We start from the raw sequence: 17,808 nt of genomic DNA, 5'->3' as shown, positions 1-17,808 counted from the left end.
TTGTTGTTTGGAAAATGGAATCTATAAACAGACTGGACACGTGGATAATTGTGTTATCTATCACACAAGGAAACCCTAAAAAAAAAAACCTAATCCCCATAAGATAACAAGGATGATAAACTTTTTATGTAATTGGAAAGCTAAAAATGTGAGCATGAAGTTAAGTGAGGTAAGAAGCTCTATCTATTTAAGTGAAATCTTTCATGATGACTGATGAGCATCTCAAAACAGTTATTAATAAGCTTTCTTCATATTTCCACATCAACATGATGTACAATTTTCATGCAGCTAAGATGCATAGTTAAAGAAGCATAAAACAATATATATACACTGGCCATTAAAATTGCTACACCAAGAAAATGACGTGCTACAGACGCGAAATTTAACCAACAGGAAGAAGATGCTGTGATATGCAAATGATTAGCTTTTCAGAGCATTCACACAAGGTTGGCACCGGTGGCAACACCTACAACATGCTGACATGAGGAAAGTTTCCAACCGATTTCTCATACACAAACAGCAGTTGACCGGCGTTGTCTGGTGAAATGTTGTTGTGAAGCCTCGTGTAAGGAGGAGAAATGCGTACCATTACATTTCCAACTTTGATAAAGGTCGGATTGTAGCCTATCACGATTGCGGTTTACCGTATTGCGACACTGCTGTTCGCGTTGGTCGAGATCCAATGACTGTTAGCAGAATACGGAATCGGTGAGTTCAGGAGGGTAATAGGGAATGCCGTACTGGATCCCAATGGCCTCATATCACTAGCAGTCAAGATGACAAGCATCTTATCCGCATGGCTGTAACGGATCGTGCAGCCACATCTCGATCCCTGTGTCAACAGATGGGGACGTTTGCAAGACAACAACTATCTGCACGAACAGTTCGATGATGTTTGTAGCAGCATGGACTATCAGCTCTGAGACCATGGCTGCAGTTACCTTTGACACTGCATCACAGACAGGAGCGCCTGCGATGGTGCACTCAACGACGAACCTGGGTGCACGAATGGCAAAACGTCATTTTTTCGGATGAATCCAGATTCTGTTTACAGCATCAAGATGGTTGCATCCATGTTTGGTGACATCGCGGTGAACGCACACTGGAAGCGTGTCATCGCCATACTGGCGTATCACCCGGCGTGATGGTATGGGGTGCCATTGGTTACACGTCTCGGTCACTTCTTGTTTGCATTGACGGCACTTTGAACAGTGGATGTTACATTTCAGATGGCTCTACCCTTCATTCGATCTTTCGAAATCCTACATTTCAGCAAGATAATGGACGATTGCATGTTGCAAGTCCTGTACGGGCCTTTCTGGATACAGAAAATGTTCAACTGCTGCCCTGGCCAGCACATCCTCCAGATCTCTCACCAATTGAAAACTTCTGGTCAATGGTGGCTGAGCAACTGGCTCGTCACAATACGCCAGTCACTTCTTTTGATGAACTGTGGTATCGTGTTGAAGCTGCATGGGCAGTTGTACCTGTACACGCCATCCAAGCTCTGTTTGACTCAATGACCAGGTGTATCAAGGCCATTATTATGGCCAGAGGTGGCTGTTCTGGGTACTGATTTCTCAGAATCTATGCACCCAAATTGCGTGAAAATGTAATCACATGTCAGTTCTAGTATAATATATTTGTCCAATGAATAACCATTTATCATCTGCATTTCTTCTTGGTGTAGCAATTTTAATGGCCAGTACTGTAGTTGAGACACTGTTCTAACCCAAGAACAACATAATTTATTGCTCGAACAGTAAACACCCACGGAAGACAAGGTACAATACAAATAGCAATACATAAGTGACCAGCAGAGCCTTGCACTCCAGCCTATATATTTATTACTTCCAACAGAGAGTGCAGTCGGCAGGCAGCACACACAACTGCTATCTTATTAGGATACCGTGGGGCACTACTGTGGTTGAATAAAGCACAAACCCCACGTGTAAACTATTTAATGATGTACACACAAAACTGGTACTTACAGAACTCCTCCTTTTTGCACTGTGTTCACGTCCATTTCTTCTGTGGTGGACATAGGTTGTTGAGTCATACCATGTGCTGCCACCAGTGCGTAGGGTTGGAAGTGGTGCGAGCAAGGACGGGTGTGGCACCTGGCACCCTGTCAGAGGCCATATGGTAGGACACGCAATGCTGGCACAGTGCCCTTTTCTGTGTCAGAGTCCAACTCCAGTGGAGGAGGTTGCGACCAAGCCAGAGGAACAGGTGGTGCCAGCTGTGATAGAGGCGACAGTGGCAAAGGCATTGACTTCAACAGTGCAGAAGCTGGGCTCCACTATGGCACCCAACAGCTGAAGGGGGCACCCACAGCAGAGGAGACAGTTGTGAAAAAGTTGGCGACAGTGGCAGAGAAGGTAAGGGTACCAGCCACAATGTAGGAAATGGGCAGCAGTTGGAGGACGTGGGGGTGGCAGAGGCACACCCACTGTGCAGCCGTCCATTCGAAATCGTAACTGGCTGATGTGTTGTGATGCCTGTCCTTCAGCTATGTGGATGACGCAGAGGCATCGGCCGTGGGTACTCTCAATTACTGCTGGCATCCATTTCGGTCGGTGGCCAAACCTGTGAGCCCAAACAGCTGTGCCAGGTCAGAAGCATTTCTGTGCCAGTGCCAGTGGACAGCCTGGTGTCAACCAAAGCAGATCTAGCAGACTCTGGAGCTGTCAACTGTCCACAAACTCTGTGAGACTCTTAACACCTACAGGGGTGAGCTTATAAAAACTGAGGAACTGGTCAACAGCTACCTCTCATGATGAATCGAAACCATTTTTTCATCTGAGTCTTAAATGTTCATACTACTCGTTCTGCCTCCCTGTTCAACTGAGGGGGGAAATGAGGAGCCATGACATGGTGAACACCACTTTTTTTAAAAAAAACCTATGAATTCCTGAGTTGTTGGTAACTAATGTATATGGGAGATATTCCACTGCAAAAATTTTTTACAAAGTGGAAATTGTTGCTGCCGCAGAAGTAGGCAGATAACGCACCACATACAGAAACATAGAACAAAAAAGACGCATCAAGCTGCAGACAGGCACAATTAAAAGACACTCATTAATTGTGCCTGTCTGCAACTTAATGTGTCTTTATCGTAAGTACTAATCTGTCTTTTTCTACATTGTTGATATTCCTACCTGGAGTTTCCATTGTTTGAAACTTAGAGTAAGCATCAAGTTAGTAGAAATTCAAAAAAGGTCCCATAAAATCTACATGAATGTGTCCCCAAGGCTGCTGTGGATCCGGCCACGGTGACAAAGAAGCACGGGGAGCCACCGGATGGGTGGCACATTATGGGTTGTTGTTGTTGTTGTTGTTGTGGTCTTCAGTCCTGAGATTGGTTTGATGCAGCTCTTCTTGCTAATCTATCCTGTGCAAGCTCCTTCATCTCCCAGTACCTACTGCAACCTACACCCTTCTGAATCTGCTTAGTGTATTCATCTCTTGGTTTCCCTCTACAATTTTTACCCTCCACGCTGCCCTCCAATGCCAAATTTGTGATCCCATGATGCCTCAGGGCATGTCCTACCAACCGATCCCTTCTTCTAGTCAAGTTGTGTCACAAACTTCTCTTCTCCCCAATCCTATTCAATACCTCCTCATTAGTTACGTGATCTACCCACCTAATCTTCAACATTCTTCTGCAGCACCACATTTCGAAAGCTTCTATTCTCTTCTTGTCCAAACTATTTATCGTCCATGTTTCACTTCCATACACGGCTACACTCCATACAAATACTTTCAGAAATGACTTCCTGACACTTAAATCTATACTCAATGTTTACGAATTTCTCTTCTTCAGAAACGCTTTCCTTGCCATTGCCAGTCTACATTTTATATCCTCTCTACTTCGACCATCATCAGTTATTTTGCTCCCCAAATAGCCAAACTCCTTTACCACTTTAAGTGTCTCATTTCCTAATCTAATTTCCTCAGCATCACTTGACTTAATTCGACTACATTCCATTATCCTTGCTTTGCTTTTATTGATGTTCATCTTATATCCTCCTTTCAAGACACTGTCCATTCCATTCAACTGCTCTTCCAAGTCCTTTGCTGTCTCTGACAGGATTACAATGTCATCGGCGAACCTCAAAGTTTTTATTTCTTCTCCCTGGATTTTAATACCTACTCCAAATTTTTCTTTTGTTTCCTTTACTGCTTGCTCAATATACAGATTGAATAACATTGGGGAGAGGCTACAACCCTGTCTCACTCCCTTCCCAACCACTGCTTCCCTTTTATACCCCTCGACTCTTCTAACTGCCATCTGGTTTCTGTACAAATTGTAAATAGCCTTTCGCTCCCTGTATTTTACCCTTGCCACCTTTAGAATTTGGGGTAGACTGTGACAACTCACGCTATTTCCCCATCAGTGCCTGGCCAAAAAACACGTCTGTGTGTGTTAACGCTTTTGTACGTGATACACCCCAGTGGTCCACATGTAATAAAGGCATAACCTCATGCCAAAGGGCATATGGAACTATGACCCAAGGAGTGGCATCCTCTGTAGCTAACAGCAGCACTCCATCCCAAATAGAAAGATGATTTTGTAATGCAAAATAATTTTGCAAAGATCAGAGTGTTGAAAAACTTTGTCTAAAACAGGATCTACAGCTAATGCGGCTGGAATTTTAGAGCTAGTAATACAAAAACCATCAACAATATTTTGAGCTACCACATCTAAATTAAACATTGCCCAGTGCTTGGAACACACAGTGCATCTGTGTTGAATGAAGCAGTATGGGGCATGAAGGCAATGGAGCATGGGTTCAAATGGCTCTGAGCACTATGGGACTCAACTGCTGTGGTCATAAGTCCCCTAGAACTTAGAACTACTTAAACCTAACTAGCCTAAGGACAGCACACAACACCCAGCCATCACGAGGCAGAGAAAATCCCTGACCCCGCCGGGAATCGAACCCGGGAACCCGGGCGTGGGAAGCGAGAACGCTACCACACGACCACGAGATGCGGGGGAGCATGGGGCTTTTGCTGTTGTGAAACAGACCGTTGTCGCAAACAAAGATTATCTATACTGGAATAGCATCTATGTTCCCTTGCAAATTCAATGAAGGCTGGAAGTGGAGAGAGGAACTTATTTCTGAAACTTTGGAACAGGCTTCTGTCTGACTACCTGCAACCCGTGAAACTTTAAATGACTGAGCTATGTTCAATACTTCCATAAGCAAAGGATTTTCACACTCCAGAGCTCGCTCTCGAACTTCCCTAACAGGAGCAAAATGTATGACTGAATCACAAACCATTTGATTGGCATAGAATTCCTTATGAACATTTGTCACAAAATTACGACGACAGCTAAGTCCATGTAGTTCTTCTGCCAATGTACTGGATGACTGTTTTGGCCACTTTTGACAGCAGTAAAACCCCACACACCCACACAAGCAGCAATAGTGTGAGTAAGTTTACAATGATAGGTAGAAAATAGCTCACACATGTGATTGAAAGGAAGAGTTGAAGGTTTTTGTTAGAGGGCAAGCTGACACAACAACTGATAGCTGTGAGGTGAAATCCACAACAAAAAAGGACTTTGCACAAGTTTATGTCTGTTTCCCCAAATGCCTGGAAATTTTGCTAGAGGCATTTTTTGTACCTCAGTTTTCTGCAGCACTGTTGTACACATGGAACTGTGGCAGATATGTTGTTTGTGGGGCCACAGTTAGTGCCAAATTAGTCATTAAGGAAATAGCAACTGTCAGTGCCTGCTGTTGCTTGATAAGAGATTTAAGCACTGCCTCCATGGAAATTAAACTCAAAAGACTAATGACTGAAGTGGAACATGTGGAGTCAAATACTGTATTTGTCACCAAAAAGTGTTCTAAGCAATTTATTGCTCGAGCAGTACACACACATGAAAGACAAGGTACAATACAACTAGCAATATACAGGTGTCTGGCGGAGCCTTGCACTCTTATCAATATATTCATTAGTTCCAATGGGGTCTAGTCAGCAGGCTATGCATGCAACTGCTATCGTATTAGCAAGCCAGGTGGGCTCTGGTGGCCGAATCCAGCACAAACGTCACGCATGACCCGTGAAGCAGTGCACACAGCAGGTAATGCAGAAATCTTACTGATTAATGCAAAATTGGAAAAAAATAAGATATTGCTGTCAACATCACAAAACTACTGACACTCAGATTACATTATTGCAGTAGTCATTCCACTGATTCATAGTAAGGAAATGTTTCAGGATGTGGAATATTCCATAAAAACAAAAATATATAGTACATACTAACAATATAAAACACTATAGTTCCTCACTACTCAATCCTTATTCATCAGTATGCAACCATGAAGAACAAAATGTACATGTTTCAATTACATTGTTATAATAGCAAAATTTAAGCCTGCTTTGTTGAGACACATATAAGCAGTAGTATTACATAAGTAAGCAATAGATTGTTGGAAAGAATATTTATATACCCAAAAACCATCACAGACTTTCTTCACTCAAATAAGAACACTAGAAGATTTTTACATACATGTTAAAGAGTGGACAAAAAAATGGAAACACTAGAAACACATTACCATGCCCAATACGGTGTAGGAAACTCGTTGGCATTCCAGTCATCTCAGAATGGATAAATGCAGGTCCTGTATGGTTTTCAAGGGAATCTTATACCATTCTTCCTGTTAAATAAAGGCAGGGTCAGGTAATGATTATGTAGGTGGATAGTGATCATGTATTATTCTCTCCAAAGTAGACCACAAAGGCTCATTAATACTGAAATCTGGTGACTGCAGTGGACCGGGGGGAGAGGTGACAGTTCATCCATACTCACAAAATCAGTCCAGGATAATACAAGCTGTGTGAATAGGGATCCTACCATCTCTGAACACAGCATGACCATTGGGAAACAAACACAGTACCATAGGATGGATGTGATCAGCCAAAATGGTCACATAACCATTGGCAGTAATGTGACCTTGCAGAGTAACTATGGGGCCCATAAAATACCATGATATGGCCGCTCAAATCATAACTGAATCCCCACCACATTTCACTCTTGGAACGTAAACTCTGCCAGCAATTGGAAATAGTGTGAAACAAGACTCATCTGAACAAATGGCATTCTTCCATTGGTCCACAGCCCAGGTTTTAAACCTTCAACACCTTTCCATGTTATGATCATCATTGATGTGTGGTTTTAGAATTCCACGCTGCCCTGCAATCCCCAGCTTCAGGAGCTCCCTTCATGATGGTTTGGTACTGACAGCGTTCACGAGCACAACATTCAGTTCTGCAGAGACTTTTGCAGCTGTCATCCTCTTATTTTTTTTGACAGTCCTCTTCAGTGACAGTCCATCACAATCATTCAATACCTTTTCTGTATTGTCTCCTAGTGGATGTTGTCTTTTTGCTTTCCTGTATGGTGTATAAATCTTCAATATGGTGCCTCTTGAATTGAAACTACAAACACTTCAGCTACCTTGGTTACAGAAGCACTCACCATACGAGCACCAACAATTTGTCCATGTTCAAATTCACTTGTCTCCGACATACAATCTATTAATGACACTGGTCAGATGCCATTCATGGTCAAACACAACAATGCAACCTGCAAGCTTGGCTATCATCTGCCTTTATGTTCAAGCACACATTTCTCATGGTGTTTCCATATTTATGTCCGTCCCTGTACCTCCTGTGCAAGTACTGAGGGGCCAATTGCCAAGAATATTTCTCAAAAAAAGTAAACTCATCTGGGTGGTTTTTTTTTTTTTTTTTTTTTTTTTTTTTTTTTTTTTTTTTTTTTCAGGACTGACACAAGCTGCTTTACTTTCCTATCTGTGAATGATACTGGAGAATATTTGATACTTTTGATTCAACAGCCGGTAGCTCTGCTGCTAATCATTAGTATACTGCACATAAACCTTGATATAGCACAGTATGTTGAAGAACATGGATAACCTGCATAAGCAGAAACGTGTCAGGAAGAAGAAGCTGTAGGAGAACACTTACCATACCCCACTCAGAATGTGCTGCATTGACGCCCTTGTACTCTATGTAGGTAGCAAAACCTTCATTCAGCCACAAGTCATCCCACCATTTCAATGTCACTGAAATAAGTATCTTGATTACAACTTACTCTAATCTGCACGAGGAGGAAAACGGGAACTACAGTAATAGATATATTCCACAACATAATATAAGTCATGACTGAGAAATTAAATCTGCCAATAGCCAAGTAGTGATTGTTTGTGTGCAAAATGTAATCTTGTGAATGTTTTTTTACTATAATTTTCTTATATAAAAATGAGTATGAGAAAGAAAAGAGGCAGAAGACATCTTTACTGCTCATCCGAAGTAATTTAGTTTTAATTTTTTACATACTTCCAGTTCCACATGGAAAAAAATTCCATTTTTTAAACTTTGCAACAATTTAATACACTTTTCTGTACCTACAATTTAATAGCTCTTTTAGCCTCTGAAGTATGCTGAATGTTCAAATAACTTCATCGCTGCCTTAGATTTTCAAAATTTGTTTTATTTATTGCTGCAACTATTTTAGTTCTTACTTGAATTCCAGCTCTAAACTTATTACTTTTCTTGTACCTATTTTCATTTCAAGCTAAAAGAATAATCAACAAGGAACTTTCAGGTCGAACTGACATTTTTATTATTGTTACCGTTTCTTCTTCAATGCTGGCTCCCCAACAGATTTTCCTGCTTTAAACACCTGACGTTCTTATGATCTTACATTATCTATAGCAAGAGCACTGCATTGTTATTTCAAGATAGTTTTTTTTTTATTTTCCTTGTAATAAAGAGCAATATTGAAAAATAAGTGAAGGCAAATGTGCATAGCCATGTGACCCATGATAATAAACTAAGCAGATCAGAAATGGCTTCAGGTGCAGAGGCATATCTTGTATAACAAATAATGTTAATATTTATTTCTGTATTGAGTTACATTAAAAACAGCTCTCATTCTGAAAGACATATTTAAAGTTAAATAATAAGAATATATAAAGATTAGAAAGGCAGCAGAAAGAATGAAATCTCATATAGAAATATCTGTTGTGAATTGTGAATGATTAATTGTTTTCTTCACTGACTTCGCTGTTTTCCTCTCTCCAATTCTTCTTTCCCCTTGCTCCATCAAAGAAACTTCCACTTCCAAATGCAATACAGCATTTTGCATTACTGCTAGCTTGACTCCAATTTTTCCATTTTTTCTGCAATTATAATCTTTGGCATCTAGGGAACCAATATTTTCTATTCTCTTACCATCAAAAATTCAAATCCAATTGGAAACTGAGTAAGGAATGATGTCATTATACTGGCAGACCAAATTACAAAACACTGAAGTGAGAGAAGGATATCAAATGAAATAAAGGAGAAAGGTTAAAAATATTAATTTTTTAAGCAAATGAGAGCGGAGTAACCTGTGTAAAAAATAGTATCACTTGAATGTCACACAGAATTTATGAAACATCTTTATATGCTGAATTGAGTTTCTCAGACAAAAGAGTCAATCAAAGCCCGAAGCAATATGTTAACACACACTAACACAGAAGCTGTATGTTACAACACACTGACATGGCATTCAAGCTCTGTTCCATTACTGTTTCACCTCTATCAGTGGTGAAATGTCACTGAAGATCTGTACTTCCATTATCCAAATACCAGTATGTTTAACTTTTGAGCAATACAGCATTAATAATTAGCTCTGCTGGTCCACCGTTTACCATAGGTTTTTTTTTTCTGCTTACTGCCTTACGTTATTTCAGTACTGATGAAATGTAGAGTAGTTCAGGATGCACTTTTTTACTGATTATGACACAAAATCAGTAGGTACATAGCTTCATCCTAGTTACTGCTACGTGATTTTTGTATTTTTACAAAAAATGCCACTTTACTGAAACCTCATGAGATTAGTATGTGCGATCATGAACTGTAGTACTTTCACACATTATCTACTTGATGTAATAGAACAACATCAGACTTAAGTAGGCAAAGAACTAAACACAATTGCTGCAATAATGTACTTAATGAAATTCTTAACCCTTTAACTGCTCTGGATGTGTTAATGCTCGCGCCTTTGTACCTCTCCCAGGGACAAGTACAAAGGTGTGAGCATGAACACGTCCAGAGCAGTTAAAGGGTTAACAATGATACAAGTAAATTAAGAGTTCTTCACGAGATTTATAATTTTAATACTGAAGCATTAATTAATTTCACTGTTCTACTTTAAAATGTGAAAGCTTTTGGACTATTTTCCACTTACTTACGGAAACATGTCCAAACTGTATTCTGAAGCCACAAAGTGTTCTCAAAAATGTATGTGGGCACAGCCTCATTAATTCAAAGTAGCTGACATTTTCCAAAATCATAGTTTTATTTTTGTCAAGAGTAAATGAGATAATGCTTCACTTTTTTTGTGAAGTAATCATGGAAAGAATAGGCAACTACATCAAGTAGCAAAGTTTTGATGTAAACAAAATAGATTCTTCAACTTTAGTTTGCTACAGTATAATGTCTAATATGACTTACTGAGGTTTCCAAACCACATATGCGCCAGCTCATGGGCAATGACTGTTGCAACTCTCTGCTTGTTAGAAACAGAGCTGATAGACTGATCATACAACAGGTTAGTCTCCCGGAATGTGATGACACCCCAATGCTCTGTTGCTCCGGACACATAATCGGGAATGGCAACCATATCTGCAGAATAAAAAAAGAGAGTGCTGAATGTTGTGAATATATAATTAATCTATGGTAATGTTTCATAACAGTAAATATTTTGAGGAAGAATTCTCATTTTCCTCATCAGGGACGGTAACAAATAATGGATAAACAAGTGTCAAAGAAAATTTGTACTAGTCCCAGAAATAATTTAAATAAGTTATGACCAAAAGCTAAATCTCAACACTCTTCATTAGTAAGAAGCAAAAATTTTGAAAACTAGAACAGTATGCATAGCCTGCATTCCTGATATTTCATAAACAGTTTGAGATATTAAAACAAAGTACTTGTCTAAATGAAGTGTCCAAATGGTGAAAATTCTACTGTACACTTCACACCAAATAAACTTTTATTTGATGAGATGTTGAACACCTACATCTTCGTAATCTCTTTTTAAGGTATACAAGAGTTTTGAAAAACGGGGCACAGTGAAATAATGCTCATTAATGATTGTAGTGATGCTTTTTGCAGAAATAACTGGGAATTGTCCCAAATATGAGGAGCACTGTTGGCGATGAGGAACATTTTCACTTATGGTGTCTTGTATATACAGTTTAGAAGAGATGGACCAATGTATTGGATCCTCGAATTTGGACATTTCCTTACTATTTTTGCAGGAGTTCCACTAATAACATTACCAAGCATTAGATATATGCATTTCTTTTTAACATCCCTCAACTGCTATTAAAAGGAATCATTGTCATATGAAAAAAAAAAATCTGTAAAATTTTCAAATAATAATATCTTAACTCAGTCTCAGTGCAGTTTCAGGTCCCAACTGATACAGCTGTTCAAAATACTACTTCTTTTGTGCAAGTCTATTCTGAATCAAAACTGTCTGCTTGTGTCATACTAGTTCATCTGTGTGAAGCATTTAAGTAAATAAACAATAAAATATTACTGGAGAAAATTTGAAGTTATGGCATCTGAAACTTAGAACTCTCCCTCATTGTATCCTACACTGTATTGGTCACAAACTACACCAATGAAAAATTGCAGTTCTTGAATGTTACTGAAGGGGTTCCTCAAGGTTCAGAGATAAGCCACTGCACACGTGAAATTCTGGGACATTAAGAACTGGTGTAACCACCAGAACGTTGAATGCAAGCATGCAAACTTGCATGCAGCGTCTTGTATAGGTGCCGGATGTCAGTTTGTGGGATGGAGTTCCATGCCTGTAGCACTTGGTCATCAGTACAGGGACAGTTACTGCTGATTGTGGGTGGCACTGGAGTTGTCGTCTGAAGAAAGACCCATATGTGCACAATTGGAGGCAGATCTGGGGATCGAGCAGGCAAAGATAACATATCAACACTCTGTAGAGCATGTTGGGTTACAACAGCGGAATGGAGCATGCATTATCCTGTTGGAAAACACCCCCTGGCATCCTTTTCATGAATGGCACCACAACAGGCCAAATTTCCAAACTGATGCACAAATTTACAGTCATGGTGTGTGAGATGACCACGAAGTGTTCCTGCTGTTACACAAAATTGCACCCCTGGGCATAAATCCAGGTGTAAGTCTAAAGCATCCAGAATGCAGACAGGTTGGTTGCAGCCCCTCAACTGGCTTTCATCAGAAAACACAACAGACATCCACCCTGCCCTACAATGAGCTCTTGCGGGGTCAGTGGAAAGCATGCTACAGGCTGTCTGGCTTAGAGTCATCCTTAAAGTAACTGATTTGTGACAGTTCATTGTGTCACTGCAGTTCTGACAGCTGCTCTAATTGCTGCTACAGAGCCAGTACAATGCATCAGAGCCATACACTGAACACAATGGTTTTCCCTCTCAGTAGTGTCAAGTGGCTCCCCGGAGCCCCGTCTTCTTGCGACCGTTTCATAACCACTGCTGTCAGCAGTCATGTACAGTGGCTACATAGTCTTTCCGCAATATCGCAGAAGGAACATCCAGTTTCTTGTAGCCTTATTACATGATCTTGTTCAAACTCAGTGAGTGGCTTTGTCAACTTAAAAGCATTCTTGACTAACATCAACTCACCACGTCCATTCTCAAAGGCAATTAACACTCATGACCATTAAAGTACACTATGTGATAAGAAGTATTTGGACATCCACAAAAACATAAGTTTCTTCATATAAGGTGCATTGTGCTGCCACCTATTGCCAGGCACTCCATATCAGTGACCTCAGTAGTCATTAGACATTGTGCAAGAGCAGAATAGGGCAATCTGCAGAACTCACAGACTTCAACGTGGTCAGGTGACTGGGGTCACTTGTGTCATAAGTCTGTATGCGAGATTTCCATACTCCTAAACATCCCTAGGTCCACTGCTTCCGATGTGATAGTGAAGTGGAAATGTGAAGGGACACGTATAACATAAAAGCATACAGGTCAATCTCGTCCGTTGACTGACAGAGACTGCTGACAGTTGAAGAGGGTCATAATGTGTAATAGGCAGACATCTATCCAGACCATCACACAGGAATTCCAAACTGCATCAGGATGAATTGCAAGTACTATGACAGTTAGGCAGGAGGTAAGAAAACTTGGATTTCATGATCAAGCGGCTGCTCATGAGCCACACGTCGCGCCGGTAAATGCCAAATGACACCTCACTTGGTGTAAGGATCGTGAACATTAGATGATTGAACAGTGGAAAAACATCCACTGTTGATCAGCAATTCGGGGATGGCAATTGAATCTTTCAACATGATCAAGCACCTGTTCATAATGCACAGTCTGTGGCAGAGTGGTTACACAACAATAACATCCCCGTAATGGACTGGCCTCCACAAAGTCCTGACCTGAATCCTACTGAATAGCTTTGGGATGTGTTGGAATGCCGACTTTGTGCCAGGCCTCACCGACTGACATAGATACCTCTCCTCAGTGCAGCACTCTGTGAAGAATGTGCTGTGCAGCACTCTGTGAAGAATGTGCTACCATTCCCCAAGAAACCTCCCAGCACCTGATTGAACACATGCCTGCAAGAGTGCAAGCTGTCATCAAGGCTAAGGGTGGGCAAACACGATACTGAATTCCAGCATTACCGATGGAGGGCACCACGAGCTTGTAAGTCATTTTCAGCCAGTTGTCTGGATGCTTTTGATCACATAGTGTACGTATTTAAAGCAAATTTGATTTGTATCCTCATAGTAGCACTACTAATGCCAATTTTATGCAACTGGTGAAATTTTTTTTATAGATATGCCAATGTTTGTTTCTGTCACACAACTCCTTCTTAGCGTAGTGAATATTTTTTTGCTGTTAGCGTATTTATAAATGACCTGTCAGTAACATGGCATGTAAATCTGTACCTTATAGAGATGATAATGTTAATAATTCCAGGAAAGGTGTGAAAAAAATAGAAACTACTAAACAGAGTGCCTTAAATTATCAAATACTTGGTTTAAAGGTAATTAATTTTCTATTAATTGGGAAATGATTGTGAACATTATTTTCAGTTTATCTATTGCTAACAATGAATGTGTATTTGTTAAACTCCTTGATATATCAGGATATGTAATTGACTTTGAACAGTCATACAGAATACATGTGTAAAAATCTGTCATTTGTTAATTATCTCTTGACTGAACTATACATGTGTGTTTCTGAAAAACTGTTGCTTAGTGCCTACTATATTTTTTTCATTGTCATCTAAGATAAAGCACTTTTTTGTGGGATAATTCTACTGAGGCTGTGAGAAAAAGAAATTATCTGATAGAAGAAGGGCATAGGTGTATGTCTGGAATTTTCATAACAAAAATATCTTACAGGTCTCATTTTAAACTGTATAACAATAATGGAAATTCTTGAATGGAAAAAAATATATAAAATAGGGGAAAGGCAACCACTATAGTGCACTGGTGCATTGCACACAGAAACATGTAATAGGAAACAGTCAACAACAGTTTTCGAGACCTTGCTCTTTTTTCTAATAAGGGTACACACATTCACACACATAACCGTACAGACACCCAAATGTAGTCTAAAACAATCAGTACATATAATACTTGATTGAGAAGAAATTCTTCTTACACACATTATGATTTTGAAAAATGCTTGAAAGATGATCTAAATTACTGATTAATTTGTATGAGTGATTGTACTTTCATTCAAGAATGCAATAGTAGAAGTACTGACTCACTGACCAGCACATAAAAAAGAGATGAAAACTTGCTCTTTTTCAGACAAATCCGACAATGAGATACTCACATGTGCACAGGTGTGTGTGTGTGTGTGTGTGTGTGTTTTCTCTGGTTTATTAAAGAATTTGTCTGCAAGCTGGCACATCTTCATTCTTTTATTTGTGCATGTCAATGATTCAACACCTCTGCTATTCAATGAGTGGTCTCCTTTATGCCTAAATTACTTACATTCTACTGGAACTTTCCATATAACATTTAACTATGTTTTCTCCAATATGTCATTTCCAAATATTACAGTTATTTTTGCTAATACTCATGACCATATTGACTGGATGTACAAGCTTAGAGATGGGTGTCATATATGAGGGTATATCAATTATTATCTGCAAAGCGGTTATAAAATTTTATTGTAATCAAATAGGAAACTTACAAGATCATCATTTTTCGACATAGTCTCCTTGCGTTTCAACGCACTTGGTCCATCGTTGTACAAGCTTCCCGATGCCCTCATAAACGAAGGTTCTCCGTTGAGCTGCAAGCCAGGAATGCACTGCCTCTTTTACTGCTTCGTACAAGGCAAATCAATGGCCCCTTAATGCCTGTTTGAGTGGACCAAACAAGTGATAGTCAAAAGGGGCAAGATCAAGACTATATGGAGGATGATCCAGTACTTCAAATTTTAGTTTCTGGAACATTTCAGCTGTATTTGGACGGGCATTGTCTGCAACAACGCAATACCTTTTGACAGCAATCCTCAGCATTTGCTACGAATTGCAGGCTTTAGCCAGGCAGTAAGCATCTCACTGTAGCATACACTGTTTATTCTTGTGCCCCTTTCCCCGTAACGTTCCAGTACTGGACCTTGTGTGTCCCAAAAAATCGTAAGTATCAGTTTTCCTGTGAATGGTTGGGTCTTGAACTATTTCTTGCACGCACGAATTTGGATGTTTCCAGTCCATACTCTGCCATTTACTCTCCAGGTCATAATGATGGATCCATGTTTCATCACCAGTAATGATCCTGTCTAAGAAGTTGTTCCCTTTTGTTACTATAGTGATCCAAATGTTTTTTGGAGATGTCCAAGCGTGTTTGTGTGAGTTGTTTTGGGACCCATCTTGCACATACTTTTTGAAACTCAAGCCTGTTGTGGATGATTTCATAGGCAGAACCGTGACTAATTTATAGACAATGTGCCACTTCATCAATAGTTAATCATCTGTCTAAGAGAATCATTTCATGTGAACACTAAATGGTTTCCTCATTTGTGGTGGTAAACAATTGTCTGGCTTCTTCACCGTGCATAACACTTGTGTGACCATTTCAGTATTTTTTAATCCATTCGTAGACACTTCATTGTGGCAAAACACTGTTCCCATACTGTACCGAAAGTCTACGATGAATTTCAGCCCCTGATACACCTTCCGACCACAACAAACGGATCACTGAACGTTGCTCTTCTTTGGTGCAAATAGACAGTGGAGCAGGCACGATTAACAGCACGGCAGTGATAATGAAACTAACCTAGCAGCTTGGAAATTGCAAAGATATAACAACAAATAAACAAACCATGCCTCTTGAACATAAAACGACAGTTCTACCAAAATAAACAAAAATATATCTAAATTGTGGATAATAATTGATTTACCCTCATACCTTCAATATATGAGCAGGTTAAAAACTTGTAAGTATAAAAAAATAGAGAAAGTAATCATTCCTTTGTGTGTTATCACTCCAAACACTGGTAAACTATTAGGCTTCCCTTTGTTGCATGGGAATTCATGTGTAAAAGATAACAGCAATATTAAGTGGCATATAGGAAAAAAGGAACAAATTAATTAAAACTACATTTTTCATTGTTTTGAGAAGATATGGGAGAAAATGTAGTGAAGATTGAGCACGGACATAGATCACAAAGTGACAGATATTATTAACACAATTTTCAATCATTTTCATCAGTAAACAGTAATATTGAACAAATACTATTGTATTTAGTGTTTAGGTATGTGAAGTAATTTCTCACCAAGCTTTGGCAGTGGGTAGCCGATGCCAAAGTAGCTGATATAGTATTTTGTAATTGCAACCCCATCTTCCAGTGCAAATGCTGTCTTGCTGACTTGGGCAGGACTTGAGTAGACACTAAATGGAAATGTAGTGCCATCTGCATTCAGTATAGGCACAGGGGCTAGACGCTGGAAGTCACTCACAATGAAGCAAGCAAGGTACGTTACCATGGGAACTGACTCTGCAAACTGGACTGTTGTGAAACCAGTATCTGGAGAATCATTCAGTTCACTCTGCAACAACATACAGCAATTGCATAGTAGTGCTAGAACAGACTGCAGTTTATATAACTCTTTAAAATATTTCATGTAATTGCAGTTTAAATTTTTGTATAAATCAACAAGTGTGCATAATCTGTACATGTATTACTGAAATGTAAGTATCAGCTCCCATAGAAATACAAAAATAAACGCAAAAAATTTGAAATTGATGCTACGGCTGCTACTCTGAAAAGGTATAGTTTCACTGCAAAGGTTGGAGAATATGGATACAAATACCATGTCTGTTGAATGACTTCCTACTTTTACTGCTTGAAAATCATAAATTGGAAAGTCAAAGAGAAAATGCAGAGAGAGCATTATTTATTTATTTTATCTTTAATTCTGGGCTTCTTGTGCCAGAATCAGCAAAAGTCATACGCAAAAAATAGCAGAACAAAATTATGTGGCAGCTTGGGTAGTATCACTGTTGGGTGTTTTTTGATATATAGTAGTGTTTGAGGATTCTGAGTTTTAAGTTTGTTTGAATATTTTTTTTTTGTAAACACGATTCTGCACTAGACTTTATGATGTGCAGTTTTTTTCTACTACTGAATATTTATCATTTATATCTCTGTAAAATTTTCAGATTTGCACTCACACTTAATACTTAAAAAAGTAATCAGTATAAATTTACATCAA

At 39.4% G+C, this 17,808-nt stretch overlaps 1 protein-coding gene across 1 annotated transcript in view; it reads right to left on the bottom strand.

Moving 5' to 3' along the window:
• Nucleotides 1–17,808, bottom strand: part of LOC124777490 (glutamyl aminopeptidase-like) — a 322,410-nt gene that overhangs the window by 87,100 nt on the left and 217,502 nt on the right. The window contains exons 4-6 of the mRNA XM_047252928.1: nt 16,869–17,142; nt 10,543–10,713; nt 8,008–8,105 (exon numbers count right to left, since the gene is read on the bottom strand). Of these exons, the coding sequence (XP_047108884.1) occupies nt 8,008–8,105; nt 10,543–10,713; nt 16,869–17,142 (543 nt within the window). The remainder of the gene's footprint in view (nt 1–8,007; nt 8,106–10,542; nt 10,714–16,868; nt 17,143–17,808) is intronic.

This window comes from Schistocerca piceifrons, chromosome 2 (genome assembly GCF_021461385.2).
Source record: "Schistocerca piceifrons isolate TAMUIC-IGC-003096 chromosome 2, iqSchPice1.1, whole genome shotgun sequence".
Classification (NCBI taxonomy): Eukaryota; Metazoa; Arthropoda; class Insecta; order Orthoptera; family Acrididae; genus Schistocerca; species Schistocerca piceifrons.
Note: the sequence above shows the minus strand (reverse complement) of the source record. Positions and strands in the feature narration are given on the sequence as shown.